We start from the raw sequence: 15048 nt of genomic DNA, 5'->3' as shown, positions 1-15048 counted from the left end.
AATGTAGAATGCAGGTTAACTCTGCTGTTTCTTTGCTGGCTTTATGTCTAGATGATATGTTCATTGCTGAGAGTGAAGTTTTAATGTCCCCAACTGTCGCTCCCCGTCTTCGTGGAGGAACGACACAGGACCCTGCGCTGTTTTTTTATCTGCTCGGCCCTCCCCGGGTTTGCTGCTAGTTCTTCCCGGGTTGGCTACCGTCCCTTCCACCTCCGTGGAAGGGCGGTTCCCCCTGCCACATTCCCCACTTCCGCGGGGGAGCGGCACACCGCCGGCCGGCCGGCTCTCTCGGGGGCTGCACAGGTGTTCCCTCAGATGTTCCCCTTAGATGTTCCTGGTGCATGTTGGCTCTCTCCTCCTTTATAGTCCTCTTCCACCAATCCCAACTCTGCTACCCACACGCCGAGTACACTGCTCTCCTCCAATCAGGAGCAAGATCAGCTCCTGCAGCTCAGTCAATCAAATTGGCGAGAGGCAGCTGCGTAGAAGTTGTTTCTCCCTTCTCAGCGCCATATTGTGGGAGAGCAGATGCATAGAATAAGTCTTAATTCCAGTAACTTAGTCTAGTCCGAGTTGCTCCCCACACCCAACTATTACTATAGTTGAGTCTATGTCTACTTTTAGATATACTCAATTACTTTATACATTTGGTTTCTCCAATATTGGGTGCATAGTATTTATAATTTTTATTTTCCTTCTGAATTGAATCTTTTATCTTTAAATAATTATCTTCCTCGTCCCTGTTTACTGATTTTTCATTTAAAATCCATTTTATCTGATAGAAATATGCCTACCACTGCTTTTGGGTTCTGTTTGTATGGGATAACTTCCATTCTCCATTTTTAGTCCATATTCTTAGAGGTGAAGTGAGTTTCTTGTAGGCAGCATATAGTTGAATAATTTTCATTTTAGTCCATTCACTCTGTGTCTTTTAATAGGAAAATTTAGTCCATTTAAATTTAAATTAATTATTTATAGGTAAGGTCTTATGTCATTTTGACACTTGTGTTCAAGTTTTCTTGTAACTCCTTTCTTTCTTTCTTTGTCTCCTATAATTCATTGTGTCTAAGTGATTTTCTCTAGTAGAGTGTTTTGATTTCTTGCTTATTTGTGGTAATTCTTCTATAGATTTTGCTTTGTGATTACCACAAGACTTGCAAAAATAACTTGAGGCCAGCATTGTGGCATAGTGGGTAAAGCTGCCACCTGCAACACCAACATCCCATATGGGTACTGATTTGAGTCCCAGCTGCTCCACTTCCATACCAGTTCTCTGCTAACGTACCAGAGAAGGCAGCAGAGGACAGCCCAAGTCCTTGGGCCTCTGAACCATGTTGGAGATCCAGATGAAGCTTCTGGCTTCAGCCTGGCCCAGCCCTGGCCATTGCAGCCATTTGGGGAGTGAACCAGTAGAAGATCTGTTTTTCTCAGTGTCTCCTCTCTCTCTCTCTGTCTCTCTCTCATTCTGCCTTTCAATAAATAAAATGTTAAAGTCTTTTGGTTTTAATAAATTCTTGAAATGATAGCAACTTAACATGATTATAAAAATAGGAAAAGAAAAAAGATATGCTAATAAAGAACTCTACAACTGTGTTCCATTCCTTTCCACATTTTGAATTTTTGATGTCCCATTGTACACCTTTCTATACTTACCATCTCTTACATATTAGTGTTGTTATTGTGCTTAACTGTTTTTAGTCTTCATGTTTAATATGTGAATCTTTTATGGACTATGTTCACCATTTACAGCATTGTGGATTTGTGCAGTTAGTCTTGCCAGTGAGTTTTCTACTTTCTAACATTTTCTTCTTATGTGATATCATCTCTTCCTTTCAATTTGAAGAACTCCCTTTATCATTTCTTATATGAGAGGTCTAGAGGTGATAAACTCTCAGCTTTTGTTTATTTGGGAATGTCTTTTTTAAAAATTACTTATTTTAAGGGAAGAGTGAAACACGTGGAGAAGGAGACGTCTTCCATCTGCTGGTTCACTCCCCAAATGCCCAAAATAGCCCAGACTGCGTCAGGCCATAGCCAGGAGTCAGAAACTCCGTCAGAGTCTCCCATGTGAGTGGTAGGAACACAAGTACCTGGGCCATCATCTGTTGCCTCCAAGGTACACGAACAGGAGACTGGATTAGAAGCAGCGGCAGAGCTCTCTCCCAGTCTCTGATATAGGATGCAAGCATCGCAAGTGAGAACTTAAACTGCTGTGAAACAATGCCTGTCACTATCTAGGAATGTCTTTGATTCTCTTCCTTATCTAAAGGATAGCTTTCCTGGGTATGGTATTGGCTGGAATTTTTTTTTCCTTCCTTACTGTGAGAGTCTCATCCTGAGGCCAGCAGTGTAAGTGTAGTGGGTTAAGACACTGCCTGTGATGCCAGCATCTCATATGGGCACTGGTTCAAGTCCTGGCTGCTCCACTTCCAACCCAGCTCCCTGCTAATGTTCCTGGTGAAGCAGAGGAGGATGATCCTAGTGCTTGGGCCCTTACACCCATGTGGGAGACCCAGATGAAGCTCCTGACTTTAGCTTGGCCCTGCCCTGGTCATTGCAGCTATTTGGGGAGAGAACCAGTGGGTGAAAGATCTCTCTCTCCCTCTCTCTCTCCCACCCTCTCTCTCTCTCCTTCTCCCACCCTCTCCCCCTCTCCTCTTCACTCTCTCTCCCTCTCTCCCCTTTTCTCTATTTAACTCTGACTTTAAAACAAAATAAAGAGATCTTAAAAAAAATTTCATCCTGCTCCCTCCTGACCTGTAAGGCTTCTGTTGCAAAGTCTGCAGTCAAGCAAATTGGAACCACTTTATGGGTTATTTCTTTGTCCTTGCAGCTTTAAGAATCTTTAACCTAGGGAGCTTGATTATGGTGTATCTTGGGGTAGACTTGGTTGAACTGAAAATTATGAGTGCACTCTGACCTTTCTGTACCTGGAGAGTTGTATCTTTCTTTAAGTTCAGAAATTTTTTGTTATTATCTCTTTGAATGTAATTTAACCCCTTTGGAATTCTCAAGTCCCTCTTGAATTGCAGATATTTACTCTTTATGCTGTTCCATCCTTCCTATACGCTTTATTTATTCCTCTTGAATCATTTATTCTTTCTATGTGTTTTCAAATATCCTGCCTTCATACTCACTAATTCTTCCATTTTATGTATTCTACTGTTAATGCTTTCTATCACATCTAAATATCTTTGTTTTTATTTTTTTTTTGATATGCTGGGAGACATAGATGTCAGTAAGAGAACTTCCTTCTGCTGATTCATTCCCCAAACGACCACAACAGCTGAGACTGGGCCAGACTGAAATCAGGAACTCAGTCTAGATCACCATGTGGATGGCAGGGACCTGAGCATTTGAAACATCACCTACTGCCTCCCAAAGTGTGCATTAGCAGGACCCTGGAAACAAACAGGAAGGAACTCAAACTCAGGCAATCTGAGAGGTAGGCTTCTCAAGTGGCATCTTAACTCTGTGCCAAATGCCTACCCCATCATGCTTTTAATTACTTTTTTAATATTTATTTGAAAGGCAGAATGGCAGAGGAAGAAAGAGAGAGAGAGATCTTCAATCTGCTGGTTCATTGCCCAGATGGCTGCAATGCCCAGGTCTGGGCCAGGCCAAAGCCAGGAGCCAGGAAATCCATTCTGGTCTCCCATGAGGATGGCAGGGGCCCAAGTACTTGGGCCATCTTCCACTGCCTTCCTTCATGCATTAGCATGAAGCTGGTTCAGAACTGGAGCAGCAGAGACTTCAAAAGGTCTCCAGCCTTTTGAAGCGACAACTTAACCTGCTGTTCTATAACACTAACCCCATCATGCTTTTAATTCTGCTCAGTATGTTTTTCAATTCAAGGATTTAGTTTGATTTTAATTACTCTTATCTCTGTCTAATGTGGTGGAATGAGAAGGCCATGCCAAGATGGCTGCTGGCAACAGAAACTGCCTGGCAACAGGCTGTGATTGGATGCTTTCAGAAACCACATGACAGCGGAGTCTGCCTGGCAACAGGCTGTGACTGGATGGCTTCAGAAACTGCCTGGCAACAGGGTGTGATTGGTTAGGGCATAGACCATCCCTTGACTGGATTGGCTGCCTTGGTGTATAAGCTGCTGTAGCAACTGAAATAAACGAGTCTGCAGGCTGCTTGCCTCAGGCCTGTGTGGTGACTCCGTGCCTCTTGCCCCCACCACGCTCCTCCTCCCAGAAACGAATCCACAGCAACAGTCTCTGTTAAAGAACCAGATTATTTTTCTGTGTTCCATTGAAATTTGTTGAGTCTTCTCAAAACAGTTATCTTAAATTCTTCATTCCCAAATTTACAAATATTGGTTACTATCCAGTTGGTCATATCAGCGTATTTGCTTTGTTAGGAAAGCTTTCCCTGAAAGTTCTTGGTGATTGTTAGTGTATTATGTCATATGTGCATTGAAGGATTATGTGTTTTTGCCTAGTTGTCTTTATCTGGATTTTTGTAGGTAGCTCTCTGATTTTTTTTGGGTGATTGTCCTTCCAGAAATTCTAAGCAGTTGACTTCTTTTCTCTGAAACTGTGGACACTGCTATAATTTCAACACTTGATGCTGCTCCAAGTTGAGATTTACCGTAAGTCTTCTGTTGGTGTGTTGTCACTTTCAGTCCTAGAAATTTCCCCAAGACCACATGTGTCCCAAAATTCAGTTGGTCTGTTGTTGAAAATGAACTTGGGAAGTGCCTAAAAAGAAGTAGTCTGTCCCTGCAAGCCTCTTTGTGGGGTTGGGGTAGTCTTAGACACCTAGTCCTTTGGAAACCCAATGTCACAATACTAGGATACATCTGGAGCTCACAGCCAACAGATAAAAAGCACCAGGGAGTAGGGGAAGATCAAAGCCCATGCTGCTATAGGCTATCTTCTGCTGAGGTAGATTCACAATTTGGGACCATAAGTGAGACTAAGTCCAGTTAAGTGGGGCCACAGGACTCCACTTGACACTGGGGCAAATTGAGAGGCTCGGGCCATTAGGATCTGGCCAGTCTCGGGTTTTACCATCCCTGCACTGAGTCCCAAGTCACAGTCCTGTGTTTTTGTTTTGTTGGTGGTGGTGTTTTTTTTTTTTTTTTTTTTTTTTTTGCTGTCTGCCCAAGGTTAGGGAGCAGTGATGAAGGCCATTCACTGGCTGCCCAGGCTAACAATAAACTAGGTCACACTTGGATCTCTTAGTCACCAGGCCCTCTGAAGTCTTTGAGGTATGCACCAGGCCTGTGCAAGGCTGGCAGTAATATAAGTCAAAACATCAGGGCATGTCCACCAACATTGTCTTATGGACAGTGTCCTTTGGGCTTTATAAGATGCCTGGTCTTACCTTGGTGGGCCTGGCTCTGAGCTTCAAGGCAGAGTCATAAGAAGGCTCTTTTTACCATTCTATTCCCCAGTGGCTTGGGTCTTGCTCTCTGCTAGAGGTTGTGGGGGGTGTGTGGTGGAGGTGGTCTACCACCTGACTAAGGAAGATTCAAAGGTACTGACTTGGGAGCATTGGCATGGGGCCCTGTCCAGCACCAGTTTTTGGTGTGGTCAATCTGGTACTGAATTTTAATTCTAAGGCCCAAACTTAATTCCTTTTCCCTCTCCCAAGCAAGAAGTGAGCTGAGAAAGGGGTCGTACATGCAATTCTTTCCTTCCTGCCTTCTTCAATATGTCTTTTATTACTATATTAAAACAAAACACTGATCTCTACTGGCTTCTTTAACTCTTGTGGAGGTGAACTGATGTGTGAATGGTTGATCACATTGATGCTTCTGTGACATGATTACCAGCATCTCACTCAGCTACCATCTTCCTCTGCCTCCTCCATTTATTTTTTAGTTTTTATTCCTAGAAATTCTAGGAACATTTTAACATTTTTATATCAGTCCTTTGTCAGTATTATAAACATTTTTTCCAATATATAGCCTGGTTTCTATTTTCTTTAATGTAACTGAATTTGTTTCAAATTTATATATATTATATAAATGTATTGATTTTTGTAAAGATTTATTTAATTTATTTGAAAGACAGAGATATAGAAAGAGGTAGAGCCAGAGAGAAAGAGAAAAGAGAGGTCTTCTATCCAGTGGTTCACTCCCTAGATGGCTGCAACAGCTTTGGAGCTCATCTGAAGCCAGGAGTTTTTTCCGGGTCTCCCAGGCAGGTGCAGGGGCCCCAAGCACTTGGGCCATCTTCCACTGCTTTCCCAGGCCAAAGCAGAGAGCTGAATCAGAAGAGGAGCAGCCGGGACTAGAACCAGCACCCATTTGGGATACCGGCACTGCAGGCAAAGGCTTAACCTAGTGTGCCACACCACCAGTCTCGTATTGATTTTTAAAGCACTTTCTGTGTACTATATTTTTCTCTAACCCCTTTTAAGATAAAAAATATACCCACCCATGCTTTGACTTGATGTTTTAAAGTCCTGAATTGAACATTTAGGAACTCAAGCCATCTTGTTGACTTTTGTTTATAGATCCAATTTCACCTGTCTATATGTAAATAACCATTTCCCCCAACTTCCCTACCATAACATCAATGCATGGATGTCCCTGGGCTCTCTTCCATTCCTTTAGTCTTTTCAGATTGCAGTACAGCTTTATAGATTCTGCTATTGATTTTTTTACATATTTTGATGTTTATTGGTATTTGATGTGTTAACAATATTTTAACTTGAGTCTTCTAAAAAGATGGTTGAGTTTTCTTGGTGTTATATGAAGGCACTCTGAATACTCTTTAATGATTTGTCTATAGTTGTAAATAATCACATCACTTGCAAACAATAATAGTTTGATTTGTTCTTGTTCTGTTTTCAGTTCATTAGAACCTAGGAGTAACAGTAGGTTACCTGAGTTGAACTGATGAGGTGTTTTTCATTTGTTTTATGAGATTTTTGTTTTAAAGATTTATTTGTTTGTTTGAAAGTTAGAGAGACAGACAGACTGGGGCTGGGCCAGGCCAAAGCCAGGAGTCAGGAGCTTCATCTGGGTCTTCCATGTAGCTGGCAGGGGCCCAAGTGCTTGGGCCATCTTCCACTTCTTTTTTTTTTTATTTTATTTTATTTATTTTACTTGAGAGGTAGAGTTACTGATGAGAGAGAGAAAGACAGAAAGAAAGGTTTTCCACCTGTTGATTTACTCCCCAAATGGCCACAACAGCCAGAGCTGGGCCAATCCAAAGCCAGGAGCCAGGAGCTTCTTCTGAGTCTCCCACATGGGTGCAAGAGCCCAAGAATTTGGGCCATCTTCCACTACTTTCTCAGACCATTAGCAGAGAGCTGGATCAGAAGAGGAGCAGCTGGGACTCGAACCAGCACTCATGTGATGCTGGAGCCGTAGGCAGAGGCACAGCCCACTCTGCCACAGTTGCCTGCCCCAGGCCATCTTCTACTTCTTTCCCAAGCATATCACCTAGGAGTTGGACTGGAAGTGGGGCAGCCAGGACTAGAACCAGCACTCATATAGGATGCAGTTGTTGCAGGCACCGGCCCACCCCACTGAGACATAGTGCCAGCCCCTCTGACTTCTAATTTGTTTTTTTAAACTTTTAATTAGTTTTTTAATTTGGAAGGCAGAGCAACAGAAGGAGTGAGGAAGGTGCCATCCATCTGCTGGTACATTCCTCAAATGCCCACAATAGCCAGGGATGGGTCAGGCCAAATCCAGGAGCCAGGAACTCCACCAGGGCTGTCCAGGTGGGTGACAGAAACTCAAGTACTTGATCCATCATCTGTTGCCTCCCATGATGTGCATCAGCAGGAAGCTGGATCAGAAGAAGAGCAAGACTCCAGCCCCAGCACTGTGATATAGGAAGTGGGCAACCCAAGTATTACTCAACCCTCTGCATCACAACACCCACCCCTATTTTGTAACTTGAAAGCATCCTTACATTCCTGAGATAAAGTCAACTTAATAATTGTGTGTTATCTTTTTAATACACTGTAGACACTGATTTGTTAATATTTTGCCTAGTATTTTATGTTTTTATTGAGTATAATGGGCCTTTAATTTTTCCCCTGTCATGTGATTTATGCATCACGATTACACTAGTCATAAAAATAAATTGACTAACATTCCTCTTTTGCTCTTCTCTTACAAAAGTTTCAGACAGTCTGTTTCTTGAAAGCTTTGTGGAACTTGCCAATAAAAGCAGTAGGGCATTTCTAGAACTTGCCCTAGAAACCATTTACATTTTCTTCCAGTAAGTTTCTTTCTCTTCTTTTGTAGATGTTTTTAAGTATTTCTTCAATTTCTTTAAAATGTTTGCCTTATCAATAATCATATCTCCTTTTTTCATTCACACAATTGTCTGTGTCCTCTCTACACACACACACACACACATACACACACACACAGCTTTTTTATTGATCGCTGTATTCTGAGATTTTTTTTCAAAACTTAATTTTCTTTACCTTTTTAGTTTTCCGATTTATTTAATTTTTAGCATTTTAGCATCTCTATTTTTCTTGGGTTTATTCTAAGTTGGATGCTTAATTACTAGTGCGTTCGCACTGTTGAAATTCTGGTCCCCTGAAGTTTATATAATTGGTCCCAAAGGATCCCAGCACAGTTTGTGGCCCAGAAAACACCAATGGGTGGGATGCTACTTGTGCTGTTGCTAGCCCCGCCCACAAAGGACCTGTCTCAGGTAGTTGTCAAAGGGGCAGTTTCCTTCAAGGAACTGTTTGAAAATGTGCTGCCTCAATATGCTCTTGACCTAATTCTTCCTATTTTTCTTTTAGTTGTATTTGTTAGATCAGTGAACTGTTTCAGTATGAAGTTGCTCAGGCTTAGAGAGAATTTAACCTCCATGCTTCACACTAGGAACCAAGGGAACTAAGGTGCCGCTGAAGTCACTGCACAGCTTAGGGGCAAAGTGGAGTTCAGGTCACGTGACTCCCTAGTCTTTGCTCTTTCCACACAGCCAACCACTTTCTCAACACGGAAGATATCATTTTACGGGCACAAGGTCACCTGCATGATCCACATTGAAAGCTTTTTGTGATTCCAGAAAGTGCATTGGGAGACAGTGTGGCATTGACAATAAAATAAAACTTTGCATTCTTATCATCATTTGTGCTTCTTGTATACCAAGGATTTACCCTGCAGCATTTTAACATGTAAATGTCTTTATTTTCCTTTCCACCTTTTGACTTTTGAAGAGAATGGCTTGAGGAGGGGAAACAGTAGAGACATCAGTGGTTCAATGAGAAACAGCCATCTTTGACACTGTGACAAAGGTCTAGAGTTGTTTCTTACTGTGACGCAATTGATGATGTTCCTGTGGAAAGATAAAATCAGTACTGTATCCTGCATGCCTCATTTTAATTTTTGCTAAAGTCTGTTTTATATCTCTTCTTGACTCTTGGTAATCTTTTTGTGAAGACAATGGCTTGGACTAGGAGGCGTTGGCTTGCCTGGAGCGGAAGCTCCCTGAAGCATGGGTTCACAATGGTTTTAGGAGGTGTTGCCCAAGTTCTCAGCACTCCAGGTTAGTAGTGTAAAGCTCTATTTTGACAACCAAGGCTTGAGTGGCTGTGCTGATTTTGCAGCTATACCTGAAATCAGATATATCTACTTCTCAACTAGGTTTTGCATAGACCTACTTTTTTAAAAAAAAAAAAAAAGGCTTTTATAGCATATCACTTTGAAAGAGATGTATTAGCTTCAGCTTGTTTGGTTCATAATGAATGAAATGCAATAAAATTCAAATTAAAAAAACATGTACCTTGTAGAGTGTTTCTGTCATGATAAGCAATCAATCTCACTGTTAAGATAGGATGTACCATGAATTTAAATTTCACGTTGCTTACTTTAAATATCTCCTTCATTCTTCCCTCATGAGAGAGTACCTCAAAATGTTTGTGAACAGTAGAATCCAAAGTTTATTTTTGTGCAAAAAAAATAAATCGATTCATCCAAGAGGTCTTCAGAAATTTCATGTAACTGCGTATTATGAAAGAACTATGCAGGAAGTTTCTGAAGACCCTTTGGATACCTGGGTTTAAAATATTTTATATCAAAATTTGTGCACAAACTTTTGGAAGTATTCTCATGTGTCTTCAGATGATCAAGTATTTTTTGTGTGTGGATTTAAGTATGAAAATCCTTGTCATGTCTCATAGTAAAACAACATGCAGATTAGAGGCAGGTCATCCATGTTTTGATATGGTAAAAATGAGCCATTCTCTCTGCTTCCCAGGCATAAACTTGGAAGTTTGGTCCCATTGGCTTTGGGCTCAGGCTTCAGCACTAGGGAGCCCACAGCACACTAGATCTGGGGTTCTGTTGAGAGACTTCAAGAGGACAAGTGTTTGTCTCAACAGTTAAGACACTGCTTGGGATCCTCATGTCCCCTATCAGGGTGCTTGGTTTGAGACCAGACTTCCTGCTAAGGGCAAGCAGCAGGTGATGGCTCAAAAGTGCCTGTGTCCCTGCCACTTCTGTGAGATAACCCCAAACTGGTCCTGGGCTCCTTGATTTGGCCTGCCTTAGCCCCAGTTTACAGGTATTTGGGGAGTACACCATCAGATGGAACATCGTTCTGTATTTTAAGTAATGTGAAAATAAATAATTGTTGTACTCTATAGAATACTATACAGCAGTAAAAAACAATGAAATCTGGTCATTTGCAACAAAATGGAGGAATCTGGAACACATCATGCTGAGTGAAATAAGCCAGTCCCAGAGGGACAAATATCATATGTTCTCCCTGATCAGTGACAACTAACTGAGCACCTAAAAGGAAACCTGTTGAAGTGGAATGGACACTATGAGAAACAATGCCTTGATCAGCCCTTGTCCTGACTGTTGATGTACAACTTAATACTTTATCCCCTTTAGTATTTTTTTGTTCTACTTAATACTATTGGTTAACTCTGTAATTAACACACAACTATTCTTAGGTTTTTAAATTTAATTGAAAAGTGATCTCTGTTAAATATAAGTGTGGGAATAAGAGAGGGAGGAGATGTACAATTTGGGACATGCTCAAGCTGATTTACCCCAAATGGTAGAGTTAGAAATGTGCCAAGGGATTCCAATTCAATCCCATCAAGGTGGCATGTACCAATGCCATCTCACCAGTCCAAGTGATCAATTTCTGTTCACAACTGATCATACTGATAGGTCTGAGAGTCAAAGGGATCACATAAACAAGACTGGTGTCTGCTAATACTAGCTGATAGAATAAAAAAGGAAGAGAACGATCCAACATGGGAAGTGACTCATAGAATGGCAGATGTCCTAAACAGCACTCTGGCCTCAGAATCAGCCCTTAAGGCATTCAGATCTGGCTAAAAAGCCCATGAGAGTATTTTAGGCATGGGAAGTCAAGACACTCTGGCAAAAAAAGAAAAAAAAAAACCCACCACCTAAATGAAAGATCTCTGTGAGTGAGATCCCAGTAGAAAGAATGGGCCATCAAAGGAGGTACCTTTCTCTGAAGGGAGGAGTGAACTTCCACTTTGACTATGGCCTTGTCTAAATATGATCAGAGTCGGTGAACTCAAAGGCTTCCATAGCCTTGGCAACTCATGACAAGAGCCTAGGGAGGTTACTGACGCCATAAACAAGAGTGTCAATTTGTTAAGTCAACAATAGGAGTCACTGTGTACTTACTCCTCATGTAGGATCTCTGTCCTTAATGTGTTGTTCAATGTGAATTAATGCTACAACTAGTACTCAAACAGTATTTTACACTTTATGTTCTGTGTGGGTGCAAACTGTTGAAATCTTTACTTAATATATGCTAAACTGATCTTCTGTATATAAAGATAATTGAAAATGAATCTTGATGTGAATGGAATGGGAGAGGGAGCAGGAGTTGGGAGGGGTGCAGGTGGGAAGGAAGTTATTGGGGGGGGCATTGTAATCCATAAGCTGTACTTTGGAAATTCATATTCACTAAATAAAAGTTTAAAAAAGAAAATAAGTAATTGTTAAAAATGCAAAAATTTATTCCGCCAAATGTTACCCCAGGGAGCTCAGCACTTTCTGTACCAGTGGTATTGAGTGTCTACATGGGTACATTTCCAGATGCTGCTTGTTGCTGTTGAACTGCTGTGGGCTCACCTAACCCTCACTCCTCTCTCCAGGTATCTAACCTTCACCCAACAGCTTCCTTCCTTCCCATCTTGATTGCTGGGATCTTTGATGTTGCTCCCATGCACCCTTCCCAACACATTGTTTTTTCTCTCCTAACTCCCAAATATGCACTAACTTATAAAGCTCATAAATAAATGGGAAAGAAGAAAGTAGTGTAAAGCTGTATTTTGATGAGCAAAAATAAAAGGGTTGGAAACATAGCAATATCTCCTAGTACTTGGGGTAAAAACAAGACATACAATGAAGAAATCAGGAGATACTTTGTGTTTAAACACTGAGTTTGGGATGCAGGGTGACAGATGTGTCCTTTTTTTCAGTTTTTTTCTGTGTGTGGATCTGTTTCTTTCTCTCTTGTTACTAGGGTTGTTTTCAAAACTGAACAGGAGAAAGAATGTGGTTCTTAGCATTGGGCATAGCGCACAATAAAGGCTCAAATGGTAGAATTTATTATTTATGGTTATACACATTAATAAAATACTTCTACAGATTTATGAGTTGGTTCTGTCTTTGGGTAATCCACTTGGGGTCTTAGTTTTTCTAGAATCAAAGGGCTGTACTAGACTTCTTTAAAGTCCATTCCAGCTCACTGATTTCCACTTGACTAGTACTGATACATTGGCTTTCAACCTTAAAACTGTACATTGTCTAGACTTCTTGTGGGAGACTAGAATAGAGTCCCAAACTTACAAAATGTCAGAGAGGCAATGGAATAGGTGAGAAGATAGGTATGGAATTTTTCCTGACAAAATTCCATTTCTGAAGGGGTGAAATATTAAGTACAAGCAGCCTGTCTGGTATGCAGGGAGAGAGCCAGTTTTAGAACTGAAAATACATGTTTAGATAGTAGTTAATTAACTAGTCAAGCAGAAAAAAGACATTGGTTGACTAACATCAAAATGGTTCAATTCATTTTTTGTTTATTGGATGAAGTAATGATTGAGCCCAACCTACTTCAAATTAACATATTTATTTTCAATAGCATCTTTAAACTATTATTTTCAAGATCTAAAAATGTTTTTGACCAAGCTGCAATGGGGAAATGCTTGCTTTGTACAGCTCTGCGTAGTCGGAGGTAAAACAGAGCCAACTGAGTTTCTCACTCTAAGAATATTGCATGGAATATGGAAATTCACTGCTTTTTATTTTCTCAAATTTAAGGATAAAATGAAGTGGTTGCCTTTCTAATTACAAAAGAAGAAGAAAATATGAGGAAATTATAAGGGAAATGTAAAATGATATAAAATGTAAAACAGTAGGGAAATAGAAGAGAAAAGTGGGGAATTTTGACGACTTCTAGAAATACTGATTATTTAAATAATTTAGTGTTCACAATGATGAGGTCTCAGATGAGTGTCCCAGTGGTGAACTCTGTATTTTCTCGGCAATGAATGGATCGAGGATGACACCAGGCTACTGGGACATGACCCATAGGAACACATAATATCGTTGAGCAGACTCCATCTGGCTACCTCCACTGTGCAAAAATCTGTTCTTTCCACAAGGTCTGAGGCCCAGCAAAAGCTCATGTGACTGTAAATGTGGATGATTCATTTTTCTCTAAGTTCCTTCACAGATTAGAAGTCAATGAACTTGAGAAATTCCTTGTTCTCTTCTGTGTCCAATATTCGTGTTCTCTTGTGTGTGTGAATCTTGATTCCAAATAATACCCACAATGATCTTAGCTTTGTTGTTTGTATTTTCATCTTTTCAGATTTCCAGCTGTAGATCTTTCAGATCATAATATGAAAATGCTGCTGATTGTCTTCCTCATCATCATGTGTTGCCGTGTGTCTGTGAACCAAACTCCTGGTAAGGAAAAGCCAGAAGAACTATTCCCTGTAATTTTTACTATAGAAAACAGCTAATAAGTGAATTTGACCTACTTAGAAGTCAAGAGTTGTGCTCTACTTTGTTTTGGTTTTGATGGCAGTGGGAAGGGAGGTGGTGGGACAGTTTCTTCCTGATGTCAACCATGTGTTGCTTTGAAGATCATTTGCTTCCGATCCCTGGCCTTTGTCAGCCACAGGGAGATTTGAGAGCCGTCAGTTCCTCCTCTGTTTCAAGCCCTTTGGGTCTTCTGGGAGGTTGCATGCAGATCCTGTCTGTTGATACCAGCTCAGGCCTGGAAGATTTAGCATGTGTTTCTCTAATTCATTTGTGCTGAAAGGTAGCCGTGGCTAAGTGTCCAGATTTTGCTCCAGTTGGAACTGCACATCTGCCTGTTGTAAAGATGAGCTTATCTTCTGGAGAGGAAGCATGTATGCTGTTGACTAGATGTCAAGAGACCGGCTTACCCTTCCCCGCTCCACCACCACTTAAATGATGGGTTCCTGTCCCACACAGCTCACAGCCAGGGCCACTGACATTGGCTTTCCCTACTTCCTTGAGGACTCTGACTGTGGCAGCAAGTGTGTGAAAATATCAACTTGGCTTTGCTCTGCATGCATCCTCCCTCAATGTCTGACAGGGCCTTAAGCTTTTTTAAGAAGTGATGATGCTTTTCCCCAGATCATCTCCTGGCTCAGCCATAATGGCAGACCTTATCAAAGCCTGTGTCCAGCTCATGCGCGAGGCACCTACTTCCTCCCCCTGTGCAGGATGCCATGGTTTTTTTCATAAATGGGAGGGCTACTGTTGGTCAGGAGTCCAGCAGCCTGGGCAGGGCTCACCTGGCAGTCCTCAGAGGGTGTCCAGTCTTCTTGTGAACAGTGTGGACTTGCCCTTACGTGTCTCTTCGCCTGACGTGCTGCTGGTCTGATGGCGAGAGGAATCTTCGATTGGCTGGCCTAAGGTTATGTCAAAGACAAGAAAGAATTATTTCCGAGTGTAAGAATAGAATAACACCCATAGGTGCTGAGGCTGCTTTCTTCACAATGGTAGCACAGGAAAGATTGAAGTATTTTAATGTCTAATGTTATTTAGTGGTCTAGTAACCATTTCAG

The 15048-nt window shown here is 41.3% G+C and overlaps 1 protein-coding gene across 7 annotated transcripts in view; it reads left to right on the top strand.

The window, feature by feature from the left end:
* Positions 1-15048, top strand: part of COL6A6 (collagen type VI alpha 6 chain) — a 177466-nt gene that overhangs the window by 58339 nt on the left and 104079 nt on the right. For all 7 annotated transcript variants that reach the window (XM_070072824.1, XM_070072827.1, XM_070072823.1 and 4 more), the window contains one exon: positions 13818-13915. In XM_070072824.1, the coding sequence (XP_069928925.1) occupies positions 13818-13915 (98 nt within the window). The remainder of the gene's footprint in view (positions 1-13817; positions 13916-15048) is intronic.

This window comes from Oryctolagus cuniculus, chromosome 4, assembly GCF_964237555.1.
Source record: "Oryctolagus cuniculus chromosome 4, mOryCun1.1, whole genome shotgun sequence".
Classification (NCBI taxonomy): Eukaryota; Metazoa; Chordata; class Mammalia; order Lagomorpha; family Leporidae; genus Oryctolagus; species Oryctolagus cuniculus.
Note: the sequence above shows the minus strand (reverse complement) of the source record. Positions and strands in the feature narration are given on the sequence as shown.